Raw genomic sequence first — 22,591 nt, 5'->3', positions numbered from 1 at the left:
CAAAATGGGGCATTCTCTAGCCGTATTTAGCAATCTGCTGTTTGCAGGGCCTCGGGCTGGGTGCTGGTAGGAGGGGCTAAGGCAGGAGAAGGCATTACCCTTGACCTCAAGGGGCTACAATCACTCATATCCTTACTGGATTACTGCATCAGCATCCTTTCTGATCTCCCAACATCCTTTGTCTCCCCGCTTCAGTCTGTAGTTCACTCTGCTGCCCAGATTAATCTTTCTACAGAAATGTTCTGGGCATGTGTCCCCCCTCCTCAAAAATCTCCAGTGGTTGCCTATCAACCTCCGTATCAAGCAAAAACTCCTCGCTATTGGCCTCGAAGCTCTCCATCGCCTTGGCCCTTCTTATTTCACCTCCTTTCTCTCCTTCTACATCCCAGCCCGAACACTCTGCTCCTCTGGTACTCGCCTTCTCACTGTGCTTCGTTCTCGCCTGTCCCGCTGTTGGCCCCTGGCCCACGTACCACCTCTGGCCTGGAGTGCCCTCCCTCCTCAAATCCACCAAACTAGCATCCTGTCAAAGCCCTACTGAAAGCTCACCTCCTCCAAGAGGCCTTCTTAGACTGAGCCCCTCTTTTCCTTTGTTCCTCCCCTACTCCCTCCCTCTGCTCGACCCCCCAAGCCCCATAGCACTTGTGTATATTTGTACATATTTATTATTCTATTTATTGTATTAATGATGTGTATATATCTATAATTCTATTTATTTTGTCGCTATTGATGCCTATCTACTTGTTTTGTTTTGTTGTCTGTCTCCCCACTTCGAGACTGTGAACGTGTTGTTGGGTAGGGATTGGCTCTATCTGTTGCCGAATTGTACTTTCCAAGCGATTAATACAGTGCTGTGCACACAGTAAGGGCTCAATAAATACGATTGAATTAATGAATGAATGAATGTGGGATAACCTGATTACCTTGTATCTACGCCAGTGCTTAGAATAGTGCTTGGTGTATAGTTAGCACTTAATATATACCATAAGTATTATTATTATTAGAGGCTCCTAGAGTGGCTCCTGATGTTCTTTTGGCTGGGATTTAGGGCTGAGAACCCTTGGTTACATAACAGTGGGGAGATAAATTGTTCATGGTGTTTGTATCGATCACACAGTATTACTCCAAAGCTCTGTCCTGGAGGCTCCATCTGCAGTAGCTGATGAGAAGTGGGAGGTGCGATCCAGAAAGGATAAATTAGGGAGTCCAGCGGAAGGGCCTTTCATGGCACACAGTGACTGACTACTCGTCAATAAGGTACTGTGGGTACTGCTCTCCTGGGATTCAGGTGTGGCCCTGGGGGAAGCAACCAGGTCACAGAAAACAAAGATCTTAGCCAGTCTACCTTCTTCTGGCTAAGATGGAAACTTGGATTAAAGGGACATTCATTTTGGGGGTCTGCAGGGAGTTATTCCTCAGAGGGTTGAATTTTACTGCTCAAGGAGCCCCCAAAGTCATATCGTTCATTCCCCTCTCATGAGGAGCTAGAGTCACTTAAAATTCTCTATGCCTCGGTTTCTTCAGCTGGAAAATGGGAATTATTTAATCTTGCCCTCCAACCCCTGCCCTTTGGCTGTAAGTCCCCTTTGGGACAGGGACTTTGTCCTAGTTGATTGTCCTGTAAATATCCCAACACTTAGTACAGTGCTTGGCACATAGTAAGCGCTTAACATATATCACAGGTATTATTCTTGTGAAACGAGCCCCGTTCCCACACTGCCTGTGAGCCCCATCCTTCCCTTGTCTCTTGGCCCATCATAGTCCTTGGTCGCACACCTTCAACTCCCTAGTCTTCCCTGTCTCCGCCTGCCCGGCAAGCACTCTCCTGTATTGTCCATTTCCCTGTCTGTAGCTTCAACATGTCAGCCCTACTTACTTTCTTCTTCAATCAACCCAGATGCCAGTCTTGGGGTAGGTGGGGTCCGCTCACCTCCCATGGCGGGGAGGAGAATGGGGAGGGAGGGAATGGGTAAGAGCCTTGGGAGAGTTCACTGCTTCCATCTGCTTCCTCCCCCCCGTCCCGGTCCAGGCTCAACCACCGGACTCAGCAACCTTTGGGGGTGGAGTCTGAGCAGACACCAGAGACCAGATACACGAGCGTCTAGAGAGGGATTGCCATATGAGGTCTAGGGCACCCCCCGGGAGGCTCTGACACGGGAGTTCCAGCTCCCCCCCCAGCACCTACGTCCCACACTCTGGCCATTGATAGTGTCATCTGCCCTGCTTTCTAATCCCAGCTCTGCCCCTTGCCTGCAGAGTGACCTTAGGCAAACCACTTCATCTCTCCGGGCTTCAATGTCTTCATCTGTTAAATGGGGATTCTATATCTGTTCTCCCTCCCCCTTGGACTGTGACTCCCCTAGGGGGCAGGGACTGTGTCTGATCTGATTATCTTGGAGCCAATCCTGCACTTCCTGGACACATTCCTTCTGGCCAGAGAAGGAATGGCATGCCGGAACTTGGAAAACCTCTGGATTTGGTCCCTTTTTTTCCAGATGGCCTTCCCTGGTGGCCCCCAGTGATGCAGAACGGGACAAGGCACACTGAGTTCCGGGGGAGATAATCCGACGGTGGGCATCCTGCTCAAACTGGCAGTATTCTGGCCTCAGCATGATCCTCCACCCCTCTCGCCCCCATTCTTTTAGTTGATAGTTTGGTCCAAACAACCGTTCTAGATCTCCCCTAGTCACCACCGGAAGACCCGACCCCATCTGCTGTGCAGCATACCTCTGGACTTGTCCTTGAGGTCCGGTTTCGGTGGCTCCCACAACTTGGAGGACCTGTTCCTTCTGCATACGCTGAATCCCATTTTACAGATGTGGAAATTGAGGCACAGAGATGTGAAGTAAGTTGCTCAAGGTCACACATCAGGCAAGTGGCAGAGTCCGGATTAGAACCGAGGGCTTCTGAGTCCCAAGCTCGTGTGCTCTTCCCACCAAGTCCTGGGGGCGAAGAGTCTCCCCAGAGAGCTGCTCTAGATTCTGAAGATGCAGTGGCCCAAGGAATGGTGCACGCAACACCATCAGATGATGCCATCACATGCCAGAGAGCCATGTGGCATCATGCCCATCTGCGCCTGGGGTTCTCAAACGCCATCAGGGACAGTCCTGCCAAGGAGTCAGCCCCCAGGCACAAAACCGAGAAGCAGCGTGGTCTAGTGGTTAGAGCACGAACCTGGGAGGTAGAAGGACCTAGGTTCTGATCTCAGCTCTGCCTCTTGCTGCTGTGTGACCTTGGGCAAGCCTATTAACTTCTCTGTGCCTCAGTCACCTCATCTGTAAAGTGGGGATTAAGACCGAGCTCCATGTAGCACACAGACTGTGTCCCAACTGATTACCTTGTATCGTATCTACCCCAGTGCTTAGTACAGTGCCTGGAACATAGTAAAACATGGTAAAATATAGTAAACATAGTAAAACACGCTCTCTCATTCGACCCACATATCCTCACCATACCCTCACCACAATCTGTCGGTTTCATCTTCACATCGCCAAGATCCACCCTTTCCTCTCCATCGAATCTGCTGCCATGTTAGTTCAATCACTCATCCTATCCCGACCGGATTTCTCCATCAGCCTCCTTTCTGACCTCCCAACCTCCTGCCTCTCCCCGCTCTAGTTCATACTTCGTTCCACTGCCCGGATTATCTTTCTACAGAGATGTTCAGGGCATGTCACCACCTCTGTCCTCAAAAATCTCCAGTGGTTGCCTATCCACCTCTGTATCGAACAAAAACTCCTCACTATTGGCTTTGGAGCTCTCCATCACCTTGCCCCCTTGCACCTCATCTCCCTTCTCTCCTTCTACATCCCAGCCCGCACACTCCGCTCCTCTGGTGCTCGCCTTCTCACTGTACCTCGATCTCACCTGTCTCGCTGCCATCCTACCTCTGGCCTGGAACGTCCTCCCTCCTCAAATCTGCCAGACAATCATTCTTCCCCCCTTTATAAAGCCCTACTGAAGGCACACCTCCTCCAAGAAGCCTTCCCAGACTAAGCCCTCCTTTTCCTCAGCTCCCACTCCCTTCCAAGTACCACGATTCTCTCTCTTTGCTCTTCCCCCATCTCCCCGCTCCACAGCACTTATGTATACGTGTATATAGCTATAATTCTATTTATTTATATTTATGCCTATTCACTTATAGTGATGACTGTCTCCTCGCCTCTAGACTGTGAGCCCGTTGTGGGAAGGGAATGTCTTTCTTCATTTGCTGTATTATACTTTCCAAGGGCTTAGTGTAGTGCTCTGCACACAGTAAGCGCTCAGTAAATACGATTGAGTGAATGAATGAATGAATGAAAATACTGAACAAATTCCATTAAAAAAAAACAAAGCTGAAGCCACAAACTTCCAAACAAATGATGGGTGGCAAAGGGGCGGACAGGGACTCTCCAGCCTCCCCAGTCACTCGCACCCAGTTCCTCAACAACTCTAGGATGCGGGGCGCCGGGAGGCCTTGCCCGGGGGATCTGCTGCCCTCAGTGGCTGACCACAGCCAGCATAGTTTCCTCCTTTGCATCCGGGCCCATTGCAAGAGTCAGGAGAGACTCTCTGAGTTTGCGTCCAGTCGGACAGACTTTGGGAAAAATGTCCCGAAGACTCCAGGATTCTGGGGTGAAAACCGAGCAGTGTGGTTCGACGGTGCCTGTGCCCATTGGAAAGGGGATGGATGGACTCTGGAAGTGAACAATGCTTTTTATTTCTACAACTGTTTCATTTCTACAAGAATATAGAGCTTTCTCCCACCAGCTGCAGGGCAGGCTGCTACCGGTAGCCGGCCAGCTTGAGGATGTCAGGGTAGCGGCAGCGGTGGGCCAAGCACTGCTGCCGATCAATGAAGAGGCTGTTGGATTTGGTGGCGATCTCCTTCTCCAGGCTCATCCGAGTGCCTTCCAGGCTCCTCAGGGCCTGCTCTGCTTCCAGAAGCTTCTGCTTCAGAACTTCAATGGATTTAGCCAGTTCCTCCACCTCGTGGATCAGACTAAACCAGACAGAGACAGGGTTAAAGGGAAAATGCTGTAGATCGTGGACTGGTGCCGTTCACAGTTAGGCACCGACTTCCTACACATAAACACACAGACACACACCCATGTTGAACTGACGCTTCCCGCACTGCGGAGGTGGCCAGGGAGTGCAGCTGGGCCCATCCTGTTTGTAGGGGCTACAGGGAGAGAGGAACAAGAGATAGGGGACTGGGAGAAGGGTCGGGGGCAAGGATCGTGAAAAGGGTCAAAGGAAAGGGGAAAGGGAACAACGACAGTGCAAACGGGCTAGGGAGGGGGGGAAGGGAATAGGGAAAGGGGGAAGGGGTTAGGGAGAGGGAACAGGGGATGGGGATGTCTCGCTACGTCAACCAAAGTCTCCTCACAGTCAGCTTCAAGGCTCTCCAATTTAGCCCAGTTTATATAGTTGCTCATTCCCCATTATTGTCCATGTACATTCACTCCCCTGGAGAACTCACTCGCTTCTATGGCTTCAGCTACCATCTTTATGCAGAGGACTCCCAAATTTATCGCTCCAGCCCTGACCTCTCTCAATAATCATAAGCGTCATCATAATAACTGTGATACTTGTTAAACACTTACTTAGATACTATATATACTTATAAATACTAAGCAAGTAGATACAAGATTATCAGGTCCCACTTGGGGCTCAAAATCTAAGTAGGAGGGAAGACAGGTGTTGAATCCCCGTTTTGCGGATGAGGGAACTGGGGAACAGAGAAGTAAAGTGGCTTGCCCAAGGTCACTTAGCAGTAAGTGGTGGGGTCTGGATTAGAACCCAAGTCTTCTGACTTCCAGGTCCTTACTCTTTCCACTAGGCCACAGTATTTCCCTTCCTTTTTCATAGGCTTGCATTTCCTTCTGTCTTTAGGACATCCCTACTTGGCTGTACTACCTACGTCTCAAATGTAGCATGTAACACCCATGCCCATTGACCTCACCAGTTGTTCCATGTTTAACTGCCTCCCCATCCCCCGCCCCTAATGACCTGGCCACCTACTTTATTGAGAAAATTGAAACTATGAGGTGTGATCTTCAAATCTGCAGTCCCTCCCTCCTCCTGCCCTTTATTCAACTCTGCCATCCTTCCCAGCAGTATCTCAAGAGGAGATCTCCTGCCTTCTCTCAAAATCCAGTCCCTCCACCTGCACATCTGACCCCATCCCTTTGCACCTTATCAAAACACTGGTCCCTTCCCCTCCCTGACTGTCATCTTCAACTATTGGCTCTCCAATGCCTTCTTCCCCACTGCTTTCAAACAGGCCCGTGTCTCCCCCATTCTAAAAAACCCTCGCTTGACCCCACAGCTCCCTCCAGCTATCATTCCACCTCCTTCCTACCATTCCTCTACCAATTCTTGAGCCAATTGTCTACACCTGTTGTCTCAAGTTCCTCTCCTCCAATTCCCTCCTTGACTCCCTCCAATCTGGCTTCCAACCCCTTCACTCCACAGAAACTGCCCTCTCAAAGGTCACAAATAATCTCTTTGACAAATCCAATGGCCTCTGTTCCATCCTATTCCTCCTTGACCACTCAGCTGCCTTCAACACTGTCAGGCATCTCCTCTCCTGGAAACAATGTCTAACCTGGGCTTCACTGACACTGTCCTCTCCTGGTTCTCCTCCTTTTTCCTCTGGCTGCTCATTCTCAATCTCTTTTTCATGGGCTCCTCCTCTCCCTCCCACCCCCTTCCAGTGGACATACCTCAAGGTTCAATTTTGGATCCCCTTCTATTCTCCATCTACATTCACTTCCTTGGGAACTTGGAGTCCCTTGGAGACTCCCTTGGAGTCACTCCCCTGACTTCAATTACCAGTCTCACCTTTACAACATCACCAAGATCCACCCTTTCCTCTCCATCCAAACCACAACCTTGTTGGTACAAATCTCTCATCATATCCCAACTGGATTATTGCATCAGCATCCTTTCTGATCTCCTAACCTCCTGTCTCTTCCCACTTCAGTCTATACTTCACTTTGCTGCCCAGAAACGCTCTGGGCATGTCACGCCCCCCCCCCCCCAAAAAAAAACACCCTCCAGTGGTTGCCTATCAACCTCCGCATGAAGAAAAACTCCTCACTATTGGCTTCAGAGCTCTCCATCACCTTGCCCCCTCCTACCTCACCTCTCTTTTCTCCTTCTACAGCTCAGCCCGCACACTCTGCTCCTCTCCTGCTAACCTCCTCACTGTGCCTCATTCTCACCTGTCTCCCCGTCAACCCCTGGCCCACATCCTACCACTGGCCTGGAATGCCCTCCCTCCTCACAACCCCCAAACTAACTCTCTTCCCCCTTCAAAGCCCTACTGAGAGCTCACCTCCTCCAGGATGCCTTCCCAGACTGAGCCCCCCCTTTTCCTCTGCTCCTTCTCCCCTCCCCATCGCCCCTACTCCCTCCCTCTACCCTCCTTCCCGCCCCACAGCACTTGTGTGTATTTGTACGTATTTATTATTCTATTTATTTTACTAATGATGTGTATATATCTATAATTCTATTTATCTATTTTGATGCTATTCATGCCTGTCTACTTGTTTTGTTTTGTTGTCTGTCTTCCCCTTCTAGACTGTGAGCCCATTGTTGGGTAGGGATTGTCTCTAACTGTTGCTGAATTGTACTTTCCAAGCACCTAGTACACTGTTCTGCACACAGTAAGCGCTCAATAAATACAACTGAATGAATGAATGAATGAATGAATAAATGAATGATTTTACCAGATCTACATCTCCTCCCCTGATCTCTCTCCCTCATTGCAGTCTCACATTTCCTCCTGCCTTCAAGACATCTCTATTTGGATGTCTTGCCAGCCCCTCAAATTTTATATGTCCAAAACAGAACACCTTACTTTCTCATGCAAATCCTGTACTCCCCCTGACTTTCCCATCACTGTAGACAGCACTACCATCCTTCTTGTTTCACAAGTGTATAACCTTGATGTTATCCTTGACTCCTTTCTCTCATTCAACCCACCTACTCAATCTGCTACTATATCCTGACAGTCCAACCTTCACAACATCACTAAAATCCACCCTTTCCTCTCCAACCGAACCGCTACCATGTTAATCCAATCACTTTTCCTATCCCGCCTTGATTACTGTATCAGCTTCCTCGCTGACCTCCTTTCCTCCTTGTTTCCCCACTCCAGTCCATCCTTCACCCTGCTGCCCAGATCATATTTCTACAAAAATGCGCAGTCCATGTTTCCTCACTCCTCAAGAACCTCCAGGACTTGCCCATCCACCTCCGCATCAAACAGAAACTCCTTACAATAGGCTTTAAAGCAGTCAATCACCTTGCTCCCTCCTACCTCACACTGCTACTCTCCTACTACAATCCAGGCCACACACTTTGCTCCTCTAATGCCAACCTACTCACTGTACCTTTACCTCATCTATCTGCCACCGACCTCTTGCCTCTGGCTTGGAACATCTTCCGTTTTCAGACAGATTACTCACCCTAACTTCAAAGCCTTATCGAAGGCACATCTCCTTCAAGAGGCCTTCCCTGATTAAGCCCTCATTTCCTCTTTTCCCACTCCTTTCTGCATCACCCTGTACAACAGCACTTATGTACATAACAGGAATTTATTTATTTATATTTATGTCCGTCTTCCTCTCTAGACTGTAAGTATATTATGGTTCCGTACTCTCCCAAGTGCTTAGTACATTGTCCTGCACACAGTATGTGCTCAATAAATATGATTGATTGATTGATTGATTGATTGATGTGCTAAGGAGAACTTCTCATTTCCCTTCCCAAACCTTGTCTGTCCCATCACTGTAGACTTACAACCCTGTAACCTTGACCTAATCCTCGACTCATCTCTCTCATTATTCAACCCACATATTCCATTTGCCATCAAATCCTGTCAGTTCTACAATTACAACATCACTAAAATTTGCGCTTCTGTCTCCAAACGATCTGCTACCATACTGATTCAAGCACTTATCCTACCCCACCTTGCTGACCTCCCTGCCTCTGTCTCTCCTCACTCTAGTCCATACTTCACTCTGCTGTTCAGACCATTTTCTTTAGAGGAGCATTGCCTAGTGGAAAGTACATGGGCCTGGGAATCAGAAGGACCTGGGTTCTAATCCCGGCTCCCCAACCTGACTGTAAGCTCATTGTGGGTAAGGAACGTTTCTTCCAATTCTGTTATACTGTACTCTTCCAAGGTCTTAGAACAGTGTCCTGCACAGAGTAAGTGCTCATTTAATACCACTGATTGACTGATGAACTGACGAGAGTGTGAGATGCTGAGTTCTTATCTATATAGAAAGAGAATGAAATGGGATTTTTAATAATAATGATAATAATAATAATGATGATGATGATGGTATTTGTTAAACACTTACTAAGTGCTGAGCATTGTTCTAAGCACTGGGGTAGATATTCACGTGGGGCTCACAGTCTTAATCCCCATTTTACAGATGAGGTAACTGAGGCACAGAGAAGTGAAATAGCTTGCCCAAAGTCACACAGCTGACAAGTGGCGGAGCTGAGATTAGAACCCATGACTTCTGACTCCCAAGCCCACGCTCTTCCCACTAAGCCATGTGGCTTTTATTTGGGAATGAAAGGGTTAATGCAGAAGTGCCTCTGGTGGGGGTGGGAGGTGCACCATTTCCAGGGAGACCAGCTTCCCAAGATGATGGCAGTTAATTGGATCTGTGTACAAAGTGCTAGGGATGCCTCTAGACAATGCAGAGTGAGAATCGCAGGCACCAATAAGAAACTGATGAAGAAAACCACAGTGCTGTAGGGGATGTTGACCACTTGAGAGCTGATCTGTGTCCTCCCTATGGCCACGGGATATGCGCAGTGAAGATGACCATTTTTGCATCACTAGAGGTGCATCTGAATAGTCATGCCCTCCATATGTAATGCCCGAGCAGCTGCTGGTCCTAAGGTGACTCTTTGGAGGAAGAAGGAAATGCCCAACTTCAGGCTGCTCTCTAGGTGGCATTCACGGGAATTGCGGGGAATAAAATATGAGCCCAGGTGTGGGTCAGGGAGTCTTTGGGTACTGTGGGGCTGGTGTTCAGTCTGCAGAGAGGGCTCTTTCAGCAGGGGTCTGCTGGGGGAAAAAGGCAATAAAGTCAGTTGCGTTCACACAACAAATGAATGTCTGTATTGTGGGGGAGAGACGGGGGATGGGAACTAACTGGAAGATTCAACCCAGACCAGTACCCCTAGCGCTCTGACACTGCTCTCGAATGAGGGACAGGGCAAGGAGAAGCTCGAGGTCCTGGTTAAGAGGGAGGCACAGCATGGGGGCTTTGGGAGAGAATTTAAAAGGTCTAGGACCATCACTGGGGCTGTTAGCATGGGAGTCAAAGAGAGAGGAAAATCGTGTTACTGAGCGGGAAAGAGGATACAGCTGCATTAGGCCAGAGGGACTATCCATTGGTGGAAATCAACCTGGTGCCTGGATTCCTGCCAACGGTGCCTGAGCGCACAAGAGCCGAGGAAGCAGGCCGGGAGGAGGGGGGAGAGGCGAAGAGGGTCGTCTGGGGCTGGAGTGACAGAGACGCTGGGGATGAGGGAGTTAGTCTGGGTGAGGAGGGTGGTGTCCAGGATGTGGCACTGTGCCTAAGGGAAGGGAAGGGTGCTGGGGAATCCAGGAGGGGGATGGGGGCTTGGAAAGCGGGCAGAGGGGTCTCAACATCAGCTTTCTTTCTTCCAAAGAAGTGAGCTGCTTGGCTGGAGGTTATTTTTCCTTATCTTCTGGGTGCCAAATTTGGTCCCAACCGCACTCTAGCGCTGCCTTGAGCTGCTCGTTCACCCCACCCCATACATTGCGAGGTGAGAGAACCAGGTAAAACCCACATGGTGCCTTACCTGTGCTGCACGTCATCCCTGCAGAGGTCAATGTTGGGCCTCTGAGCTCTCTGGTACAGTCTCGTCTGAGCCACTTTCAAGGGGCTTTCCTTGTCCTTAATGGCTTTTTTGAGAGAAGAGATGGTGTTTTCCTGACTGCCGATCTCCATGAGGGTCTGTTGAAGAAATTTTCCCTGGCGATTACTGACAGAACCCAATACTGGTTATGTCCCTGCTGAGAGTGTGAGAGAGTAAGTGAATGAGAGAGTGTGTGTATGCATGTGTGTGTGTATGTAGAGAGAGAGAGCACCTGCATGTTTCAGGGATTGAGGACGATCCAGGAGCTTGCATTTTACAGGAAAAGGGAGACTGGAGGATACGTGCAGAATAAACAAGAAACTATTGAATCCCAACTGTTCATGGGCCGCCCCCTGACATGCCAGAATGTGAGCTCCTTTTGGGCAGGGAATGTGTCTGGTTTTTGTTGTACAGTGTCTCCCAAATGCTTAGTACAGTGCTCTGCACACAGTAAGCACTCAATAAATATGATTGAATGAATGCATGAATGAAAAACAGCTGGGCTACATTAGACCATTCTGCTTGGTAGGTTGGCCTATTTGAGGCCAGAGGGTGTTTAGGGGCCTGAAACCTCTGGATAATTTGGCAGTGCAGGCTCAATCTATACTGTGAGCCTCTTGTGGGTCAGGGACTGTCAGATCTGATGATTTTGAATCTACCCCACTATACAGTGCTTGGCACAGAACAGAGGCTGAATAATGATCATTCGTTATTAATTCAGGTAGAACACAGCTTGTAACTCTGTGTGGGCTCACTCTAAGTCAGGCAGAGAGACAGGATGATACAGAGACAGAGTGAGAGAAGACAGAGAAACCCAAAGAGAGAGACCGAAACAGGCAGAAAATGACAGAGAGAGATAGAGAAGGATGGAGAAAAACTGAGGCAGAGGTCAGAAAGAGAAACAGGAAAGTGTCAGGAAGAGGAATAGTGAGACAGAGATAGAAACAAATAGAGAAAGATAGAGGCAGAGAGACAGGCACAGAGACAGAGAGAAATACAGAGAGAGGAAGGCAGAGACAGGCAGAGAGGACAGAGGAAGGAAGTGAGACAGGGAGAAAAACAGAGACAAAAAGAAACAGATGACAGAGACAGGGAGAGTCGGAGAGGTAGAGTCAAAGGTAAAGTTAGAGAGAGAAGAAACAGAGAGACATAAAGTCAGAGAGACAGAAAGTCTGAGAGAGACAAGAACAGAGATGGAAACTCAGAAAAAGATAAGAGATACAGGGAAAGAGAAAGAGACAGAGACAGAGAAAGTCAAAGTCACAGAAACTCAGGAAGAGAAACAAAGAAACAGAAACAGAGAATCTCATTAAGAGATGGAAAGAAAGGGAAGATAAGACAGAGAGAAAGCTAAAAGTAGAGACACAAAGAGAAAGAGAGAGTGAGATATAGAGACAGAAAAAAGCAGAGACAAGGACAGTGAAATGCACAAAGAAACAGAGGGAGACAGAGCGGCAGAGAGAGATAGTGAGTCAGAAAGGTAGATGGGCGGATAGAAAGATGGAAAAAGACAAGAGGGAGACAGAGAGAGGCAGAGAGAAAAAGGCAGATAGATCAGAAAGAGGCAGAGACAAGAGGGAGACAGGCAGACAAAGGGAGACAGAGAGAGGCAGATAGAGGGAGACAGAGGCAGAGAGAGTCAGGGAGACAGAAGGAGAGAGGCATTGGGAGAGAGAGGGAGAAAGGCATAGAGAAAGAGGTAGACAAAGGGAGATAGAGAGGGAGGCAGAGAGAGAGAAACAGAGGGAGGCAGAGGGAGGCAGCGGGAGTGGAGCGATTGAGAACGGGTAACTGGTCAGCTACTGTCTGCTGTGGAAGCCAGAGCTAAGTAGCGTGGGCCGTGGGGCTGGGCCATGGGGACTGGGCAGTGGGACTGGGGCTGGCAGGGAAACTGAACAACACCCCCACTTACCCTGTGCAGGTGGTGCTCCAGTTTGTGCTTGGCGTCTTCCACTTCTTCGCAGCGCTGAGCCAGGGCCTGGTTCACGGCGTCGAACTGCGCGTGCACATCTTCTGCGGTGTCGTGGAGCACACTGTCGATCAGCGAGCGGAGGCTGGCGGACGCTGTCCTCTCCCGCTCGGCCCGGTGGATGTTGTCGTGGGAGAACTTGGCCCACGAGTCTGGGTGGGAGGCACTACAGGGTGGAAAGGAGAGGGTGCGGGGAAGGGGTCGGCCGGCCTGCCCCTGTCCCTGCTTGAGCCCAGGAAGCCCAAGTCCCAGCTGTCTGGCAGCCTGGCGCCATAGCTCTCTAACGGGCACTGGCCTCTCCCACTCAGCATCGGCAGCTTCCTCTGGGTGTGCTGTCAGGAGGTGGGGAAAGGGGCTAAGGCCTGGGGCGGGGGTGGGGGTAGGGACAGCAGGGGTTGAAAATCTGCAGTTGCCCAGCTTTCCCAGGCCTGAAGCAGAAATGATGCTAGGGGATCTGGGACCTAGAAGGGGTCACAATGGTTCTGGAGCAATGGGGCTGGCTCAGGTCGCCCCCGGGGAGGGGCCTGGGTTCCGACGGGCTTCTGGATGATAGCACCATGTGGAGCAGGGGAGGGAGTTCCAGGGTGGTGTGAAGGTGTGAGCAGTGGGTCAATGGCAGCAGAGCCTCCTATGTCGGCCTGGAAGAGACACGCTGAAAGAAATTGTTCTCCCCCCTGCCAGTAGAGTGTAGAATATACTGAGGGCAAAGGCTGGAGGCAGAGAGGACACTGAGAATCCATATTTCATCTCCATTTTACAGTTGGGGAAATTGAAGCACACAGAAGTCGAGTGACTCACGGCATGTACTACTGGAAAGAACCCGGGCAAGGGAATCAAGAGACATGGGTTCTAATCCTAGCTCCACCCCTTGCCTGCTGGGTGACCCTGGGTGAGTCACTTGACTCTTTGTGCCTCAGTTTCCTCATCTGTGAAATGGAAATGAAATACCTGTTCTCTCTCCCTACTCGGACTGTGAGCCCCGTGTGGAACGGGGCCTGGGTTCAACCCAATTGTCTTGCTTGTCCCCCAGAGCTGTATATAGTAAGCGCTTAACCACAACCACTAAGCAGTGGGAAGTTCCAGGTAGTCAGGTAATCAGGGAGATGATGAGCTCATGGACGGGAGGGCTGCTTGAATGGAGAGAGAGGATGTAGGGGAAGAAAAACAGGCCCAATTTAGGAACAGGCTGAATGTAAGAAGAAAAAGACAGAGAGGTCATGGCCTAGTGGATAGAGTCTGGGCCTGGGAATCAGAAGGACCTGGGTTCTAATCCCAGCTCTGCCACTTGTCTACTGAGTGACCTTGGGCAAATCACTTCACTTCTCTGGGCCTCATTTACCTCATCTGTATAATGAAGATTAAGACTGTAAGCCCTGTGTGGGACAGGGACTGTGTCCACCTGGATTGCCTTGTGTCTACCCCAGGGTTTAGAAAAATGCCATAGTCAGCACTTAATAAATACCATATATTATTACTGTCATTATTATATTATTATTATATTATCACAAGCTTGTGGTGTCTTTACACCAGCCGTTCTCTCCAGGTAGGTTGCACAGAAAATGACTCCTACTTCTATTGTGCTCTCCCAAGCACTAAGTAGAGGACTCTGCACAGAGTATGTGCTCAATAAATCCCCTGGCTGGCTGGCTGGCTGGCTGGCTGGATTGTAGTGGCTAACTGCAATGAGAACTCAGGAAAGGTGGGTTCAGGAGGGAGGAGGAGAAGGGGTTTGGGTACCAGCAAGGCGGCCTTATATTCATTCATTCAATAGTATTTATTCATTCATTCAATAGTATTTATTGAGCGCTTACTATGTGCAGAACACTGTACTAAGCGCTTGGGATGAACAAGTCGGCAACAGATAGAGACAGTCCCTGCTGTTGGACGGGCTTACAGTCTAATCGGGGGAGACGGACAGACAAGAACAATGGCAATAAATAGAGTCAAGGGGAAGAACATCTCGTAAAAACAATGGCAACTAAATAGAATCAAGGCGATGTACAATTCATTAACAAAATAAATAGGGTAACGAAAATATATATAGTTGAGCGGATGAGTACAGTGCTGTGGGGATGGGAAGGGAGAGGGGGAGGAGCAGAGGGAAAAGGGGAAAAAGAGGGTTAAGCTGCGGAGAGGTAAAGGGGGGATGGCAGAGGGAGTAGAGGGAGAAGAGGAGCTCAGTCTGGGAACACCTCTTGGAGGAGGTGAGTTTTATATCTATGTCCAGGGGCAGGGGGAAATGTGAGATGTCAGGAGACTTGGGTTCCAATCCTGGCTCTGCCACTTGTTTGCAGTGTGACCTAGGGCAAGTAGCTTAACTTCTCTGTGTCTCAGTTACCTCATCTGTAAAATGGAGATGATGACTTTATCCAACCCGATTAGCTTGTCTAGAACACTGCCTGGCACATAGCACGATAAAAAAAAATGCCCGGCCGAGGAGAGGTCAAGGCTGGATGGTGGATTTGGCAGCTGTTGGCAGAGAGGTGGTAGCTGAAGCTGAGGGAGAGAGGATGAGCTCTTTCCTACCAGCAGGAAATGCTCACTCCATGCTTCTTCAGAAAAGAGATGAGAACTAGGGGACACTATCAGACTCTGAAAGGGAAAATCCTTAGGGCTCAGCTGTGCATCCCCTGGGTCACAAAATTCTCCCTAAAATTCAGTCAGGAGTCCCAGAGCTCTGAGGGGCTAGGTGGGCTGCTGTTAATCACCCCCTTCCCCAAACCCCACTGCTTGGGGAGACAGGAGGCAATGGAGGCTCCTAACACCGTTTCAGGTTCAAAGCCTCTCCCTAACCTGAGCCCTATCAATCAATCAATCAAGGGTATTTATTGAGTGTTGCTGAGTACAGGACGCTATACTGAGTGCTTGGGAGAGTACAATACAGTAGAGTTGGCAGACACAATCCCTGCCCTCAAAGAGCTGATGGTCCAAATGGGGGTGAGTCCCTGGCCCCCTTGGCCCCCATCAGCAGCAGGGGATTAGCTAAACTCATCCTCCTCCCCGAATCCTGCACTGCTGGTGAGACTGGGAAACAATGGGATGCCCCAACTCTCATTCCTCATCCAGTCTTATCCCCATGCAGTCAGACACAAGTCATCCGTCTCTGCTGCCTCACATCTTTGCCTGGCCAGGCTGGGAGTCAAGATATCAGTGAGAAACAAAGAGTTGTCCCAACCTAGAACTGTGACTAGCAGAACTTCCCTTGCCTCGGGTTGGGGTGAATGGACCCCCAGAGTCAGGAGACAGAGAGTCACCCACACACCCACAGCTCCCCAGAGCCCCCACCACTCTCAAATACTGGCTCCCACTCACAGAGACACACATGCACTCAGAAAAGCAGCAAAGCAGCCACCCTCAAAGCGGGGGCCTGTTGATAAGAAGAGAAGAGAGAAAATCCATCTGCTGCCTCTGCAACCAGCTACTAAGTACTTCGATGTTCCAAAGTGGTAACTCAGAGTGGGGTCTGAAGCTGCTGGCTGGAGCACTGGAGCTGGGCTGGGGCTGAGGCTGAGGCTGAGGCTGGGCTGGGCTGGTGCTAAGGCTGGCCTGGGTTGGAGTTGGGGCTGGGGCTGGGGTTGGGCTGAGGCTGGATGGTCTGAATTGAAGCTAAGGTTGGAGCTGGGAAAAGTAGAAAGTGTCCACGACGTGTGTTCTGGCACTTGGTGCCTTTTGGCCCGGCTCACCTGTCCTCCAGCTTGGACGAGTGAGGATAGGCCTGGATAATAGTGCTCTGATCGTTATAATGCCCGCAGGTCTCGTCTATGTTATAGGTTTCGATTTTGTCCGACCAGTCCATTTCACAGGTTTGCTTCTGATCTCTGTTCAGCCTGTCAGGTGAGGAGAAAGGTCAAGATATGGTTAGAATCCCACTAACGGTTGAAGGGCAAAATGATAGTGCAGATTTAGTAAAGTTAGGGGTTTTACACCCTTGCTAAGCCCTCTGAGTTGGCCCAGTAAGCCTGCTTACCAGTCCTCTCACATGACCCTTCTGCTTCTGGCCCTGCAAACGAATCAAAACCACTGCCTGGAATGTCCTCCCCTACCTCGTCTCTCAGCCAAATTTGGTCTTCCTGACATTATTTGGATTTAGATTACTAGCACTTGGATTTGCACCCTTTATTCACCCTTCCCTTAGCCTCACAGCTTGTATGTAGGGTTTTACATAACCTACATACTTTATTTTATTTATTATCCATTTATCTTTATGTATGTGTTTATTTATATCAATTCATTCACTCATTTAAAAATTATTTATTTATATTAATGTCTTTCTCTCCATCTAGACTATAAGCTCGTTGTGGACGAATGGGTTTACCAGCTCTGTGATACTGTACTCTCCCTTAGCACAGTACTCTGCACACAGTAAGTGTTCAATAGATACAATTGATTGATTGCCTGATTGATTACTATACCTCAAAAAAACTCGGTAATTGAGTCCAAGTCTATTGTTCTCTCCCAAGTGTTTAGCACAGTGCTGGGCTCTCAGTAGAGTGCAAGCTCCTTTTGGGCAGGTTTCATGTCTACTCTATTTTATTCTTTCAAATGATGAGTGTGGTGTTCTGCTCACAGTAAGCTCCGTGATGGCAGAATCTGTTCCCATACACTCCATTGTATACTCCCAAGTCCTTTAGTACAGTGCTCTGCTCACGATTCAGTGTAAGCTTCTTGAGGGCAGGAATTGTGTCTACTAACTCTATTGTAATAATAATTCTCTTCCCAAATGCTTAGTGCTGCTCACAGTAGCCTCTAAGCTCCACGGGAGCAAGAAACATGTCTACTAACTATTGTACTCTACCAAACATTCATTGCTCCCCTCATAGTTGCCCTGTAAGGTCCATGAGGGCAAAAATCGAACATACTAACTCCTGTACTCTCTCAAGTGCTTGGCTCAGCGTGTTCTGCTCACAGAAGACTGTAACCACCGTGAGCACAGGAATCAGGTCTACTAATTCTATTGTGATTCCCAAGTGCTTAGTTACAGTGCTCTTCTCAAAGTTGATTGTTTAGCTCTTTGAGGACAAGAATCAAGTCAACCCATCAATCGTATTTATCGAGCATTTCCTGTGTGCAGAGCACTGTCTTCTAATTCTATTGGATTCTCCCGAATGCTTAGTACAGTGTTCTGCTCACAGGATACTGCAAGCTCCTTGAGGGCAGGAACTGTGACTACTGACTCTACTGTACTCACCCAAGTGCTTAGCACAGTGCTCTGCTCCAAACGGCTACCACATTAATATAATCATTCACCTGGATTACTGCATCAGCCTCCTTGCTGACCTCCCGGCCTCCTGTCTCTTCCCACTCCAGTCCATACTTCGCTCTCCTTTCTGAATCATTTTTCTACAAGACATGTCTCCCCACTCCTCAAAAAACTCCAGTGGTTACTCATCCACTTCCACATCAAGCAAAAACTCACCATGGCTTTAAAGCACTCAGTCACTTTGCTCCCAACTACACTCACCTCGGTACTCTCCTACTACAACCCAGCCCGCACACTTCACTCCTCTGTGCCTCGATCTCGTCTATCTCGCCGCCTACCCCTCACCCATGTCCTGCCTCTAGCCTGGGATGTCCTCCCTCCTCAAATCCGACAATTACTCTCCCACCTTCAAAACTTTACTGAAGGCACGTCTCCTCCAAGAAGGCTTCCCTGGCTAAGCCCCCCTTTCCTCTCCTCCTACTCCCTTCTGCGTCACCCTAATGTGTTCCCTTTGTGCTTCCCCACTCCCAGACCCACAGCAATTATGTACATTTCTGTAATTTTTTTATATTAATGTCTATCTCCCCCGCTCTAGACCTGTTAGCTTGTTGTGGGCAGGGATTGTGTCTGTTTATTGTTGTATTGTACTCCCCCACCGCTCAGTACAGTGCTCTGCTCAGTGAGGGCAGGAATCATCTCTACTCACTATACACTGCCAAATACTTAATACAGTGCTCTGCACTCAGATTCAGATCAATAAATACTACTGATTAACTAACCTCAAATGGAAAAGCAAACCATGGAGACTTTGGATGGAGTAAGAACGAGATCCAATGATGATAATAATAATAATATTTGTGAAATTTTTACTATTTCCAAGCACTGTACTGAGAGCTAGGGGAGACACAGGATAATCAAGTCATCCACAGTTCCTGTCCCATATGGAGCTCACAGTCTAAGGAGGAGCAAGTAGGATTTAATATCCATTTTGCAGATGAGGAAGCTGAGCACAGATAAGTGACGCGACTTGTCCGACGTCACACCACAGACAAGTGGCAGAGTTGGCAATTGACTCTAGGTCCTCTGAGTCCCAAGCCCATGACCTTTCTACTAGGCCAAGCTCCTTCCCTATGAAGCAATGCCCAGTGAATTACATTCTGTGGGCAGGAAGGGAGCATGAGCCTGCTGGAACTATCCCAGGGTTCCAGTGCAGGGCACTCTACCCAGTGGGCACTCAAAAAATACCACTATTGTTATTTGCTGGTCATGATACGTGAGGAGCATGAGTGACAGCTAGACAGTGTCTAGTAAAAGAGCACAGGCCTGAGAGTCAGGAAGCCTGAAACTTAATCCCAGCTGAACCCCGGCCTGCTCTATGACTTGGAGCCTCAGTTGTCTCATCTGTGAAATGGGGCTATTCCCTCCAATTCTTCCTGCCTCATAGGGATGTGTGAGGACTCAGTGATAATTGCAGTGAGATGACAGAGAGTGCTATGCAATCCATGTTGTGGCTGTGGTTGTTATGGCTGCCATGGTTCCTGAGCTACCTAGGAATGCTGCTATTGAGTCCCATGGGCTGTAATAATAGTAATAATAATAATGATAAAAATAATGATGGTATTTGTTAAGTGCTTACTAAGTGTCAGGCACTGTACTAAGCACTGGGGTGGATACAAGCAAACTGGGTTGGACACAGTCCCTGTCTCACATGGGGCTCACAGTCTCGATCCCCATTTTACCGATGAGGTAACTGAGGCAGAGAGAAGTTAAGGGACTTGCCCAAAGTCACACACTCGACAAGTGGCGGAACTGGGAATAGAATCCACGATCTTCTGGCTTCCAGCCCTGTGCCCTATCCACTATGCCATGCTGCTTTTACCCACCAGGCCATGCCCCTCCGCCTGGATGTTGCTACTGAATCCCACCAGGCCAAGTTCTCTGACCTCCCTCTGTCCTGGGAGAGAGCCCACAGTGTTTCTTCTTGGTCCTCATACTTCCTTCTGGATTGGGCAGAGAGAATTTCCCAGGTGTGTCTTCCCAGAGGGGTCCCCAGCACAGGAAGGCCTGGTCTGTCTGTTCCCTCCTCCTTTCCCTCCCTGGATCCCCTGCTCCCCATTTCTGCTCTCTCTGGCCAGGAAAACTCTCCAGCCTTCAGGGAAGGAGCTGGAGAGAGGGCCTCTTCCCACTGCAGCTCTGTGCCCACCCAGTTCTCCAAACGGCCAGGCTCCCATGGCCTGCTCTCTGCCTGAGGCAGGACGGACTGAACCAGGAGCCATGGGTCTCTGGGCCTGGTTTTAAGACTTTCAGGGCTGGGCCTGCTGATGAGTTTCATGGTCTGAGGATGGTGGCTGTTTTCAGACGGATCTGGCAGTGAAATACAAAGACTCTGGACCTACTGGGGGTGGGGTGGGGGGTCAGTGTCCCCAGAGAAACACTGTCAGTGTGAGTGGCATCTAGTGGATTCCTACCAAATGGCATCCATATGATAACATCAGGCTGCTTGTAGCATAACGCATGTAACACCACTTGGGATCGGGGACTCTGTCTTTAGCGAGTCTCCATCCTACACCGGATGGAACTGTCCCTTCATCAATTGGGGTAATTAGGCTAGCTGGGGGAGTCCGGCCTGGTCTGTGACAGTGTTCCTATGTTGCTCCCATGTGCTCAACCCCATTCCCACGGTTCCCTCTGAGGGGGTGGGGCAGTGAGGGCGATGGAGCTGGGATAGCACCTCAGGGCTCTCAGCTCTACCCCTGGTTGGGCAGCCAATGAGCACAGAGTCTGGGGGCCAGGGTCGGGGCAGGCAGAGGACTGCTTCTCCATCCTCACTGGGTCCCTTGTTCTCTCTGCTCGGTGGAACAGGAAGTGGGTCTACTCTACTCTACATCCTCTATTCCATCCTAATCCTCACCGACCTCTCGGCTGCCTTTGACACTGTCGACACCCTCTTCTCCTGGAAACATTATCCAACCTTGGCTTCCCTGACACTGTTCTCTCCTGATTCTCCTCCTACCTCTCTGGCTACTCATTCTCACTCACCTTTCGTGGGCTCTTCCTCTGCCTCCCTCCCTCTAACTGTGCAAGTCCCTCAAGGTTCAGTTTTGGGTCCCCTTCTATTCTCCATCTACACCCAACTCCTTAGAGAACTCATTCACTCCCACGGCTTCAATTACCATCTCTATGTGGCTGATCTCGGGCAAGTCACTTAACTTCTCGGGCCTCAGATAACCTGCTCCTCTCCCTCTTAGACTGCAAACCCCACATGGGACGGGGACTGACTACCTTGATTACTTCCCCCGGCACTTGGCCTCTAGTAAGCACTTAAAAATACCACGATTTTTATTAGGTCTTGGAGGTACGATCCTTTTGGGACAGCATTAACATCAGTTGATGGTCATTAGGCCCTGTTCACTGGGAAGCAAAGGAATTAAAGTCCAAGATTTTAAATTTGAAAAACAATCCTTTCATTGTCCAGAAGGTAGCAGTGTCAGCTAAAGAATGGCGAGGAGTGCGGCCTCCCGACCCAAACAAAGGGCTGAGGATTTCGTTGTCTGCCGGACCCATTCATTCAGTCCTATTTACTGAACGCTTACTGTGTGCAAAGCACTTTACTAAGCGCTTGGGAGAATACAATATAACATCCCAGATTCTGAATTGATGGCTTCTGCACCCATCCGGCTTCTTAGTGTCCCGCAGGGCCCTCACAGGCCCTCTGGTTGTAGATAGTAAAAGCAGGGGGAAGAACCTGCCTGTACACTCCCCAGGCCTCACCCAGTCCACTCCCTGTGCCCGGTCTAGTCTACGCTCCATGCCTCGTCTAGTCTACTCTTTGGGTCTCCTTTTGTCTACCTGAGACTCATCTAGTCCTCACCCTGAATCTCTTCTAATCCACTCCCAAGCTCTCATCTAATCCATTCCCTGGGCCTTGTCTGTTCCCTGGACCTTGCCTAGGTCTACTCCATGAGCCCTGTCTATTCTACTCTCCATGCCTTGTCTAGTCTACTTCCTCAGGCCTTGCCTAGTCTACTCCCCATGCCTCTTAGTGTATATCACTCAGGACAGAGAGCTGGCCGTGGATACAGATCTTTCTTCGCCGAGCTGCTTCTGCCGGCACAGGGCATCTTTCATTGGATCCACTGCCTATTGTTCGCCTGCCAAGACACAAAGATTTTGCTCCTAAACCTCTGCGGTTGAGAAGCAGTCATTCTTTCATCTTCTCCCTCCCTGCAGCCTGGCCTGAATCCCCAGTAGAGAACAGAGAACAGGTGTGGCTGACTGACATTTTGGTGACAAAAAGACCCGGACTTTTATATATTAACATCTGCCTGCCTTCACATCAACCCACCCTCTGATTTACTTCTAAATACTTCACTCTTCACTCTCAGGGACCCAAGAACCTACACTGAATTTAACAATTTAATCACCAGAACCACTAGATTAAACAATTATTGCAGTTGAGAACTTCAACTATAACCCTTGAACTCCTTTGACCTCACCATGTCCCCTCAATCCCCTCCCTCCAA

At 49.4% G+C, this 22,591-nt stretch overlaps 1 protein-coding gene across 1 annotated transcript in view; it reads right to left on the bottom strand.

The window, feature by feature from the left end:
- Positions 1-4,679: 4,679 nt before the first annotated feature.
- TEKT4 (tektin 4) overlaps positions 4,680-22,591 on the bottom strand; it is a 34,115-nt gene continuing 16,203 nt past the window's right edge. The window contains exons 3-6 of the mRNA XM_029047804.2: positions 16,552-16,695; positions 12,812-13,034; positions 10,843-10,997; positions 4,680-4,981 (exon numbers count right to left, since the gene is read on the bottom strand). Of these exons, the coding sequence (XP_028903637.1) occupies positions 4,765-4,981; positions 10,843-10,997; positions 12,812-13,034; positions 16,552-16,695 (739 nt within the window). The 3' untranslated portion in view covers positions 4,680-4,764. The remainder of the gene's footprint in view (positions 4,982-10,842; positions 10,998-12,811; positions 13,035-16,551; positions 16,696-22,591) is intronic.

Source organism: Ornithorhynchus anatinus, chromosome 2 (genome assembly GCF_004115215.2).
Source record: "Ornithorhynchus anatinus isolate Pmale09 chromosome 2, mOrnAna1.pri.v4, whole genome shotgun sequence".
Classification (NCBI taxonomy): domain Eukaryota; kingdom Metazoa; phylum Chordata; class Mammalia; order Monotremata; family Ornithorhynchidae; genus Ornithorhynchus; species Ornithorhynchus anatinus.
This window is presented reverse-complemented; position numbering and strand designations above follow the sequence as displayed.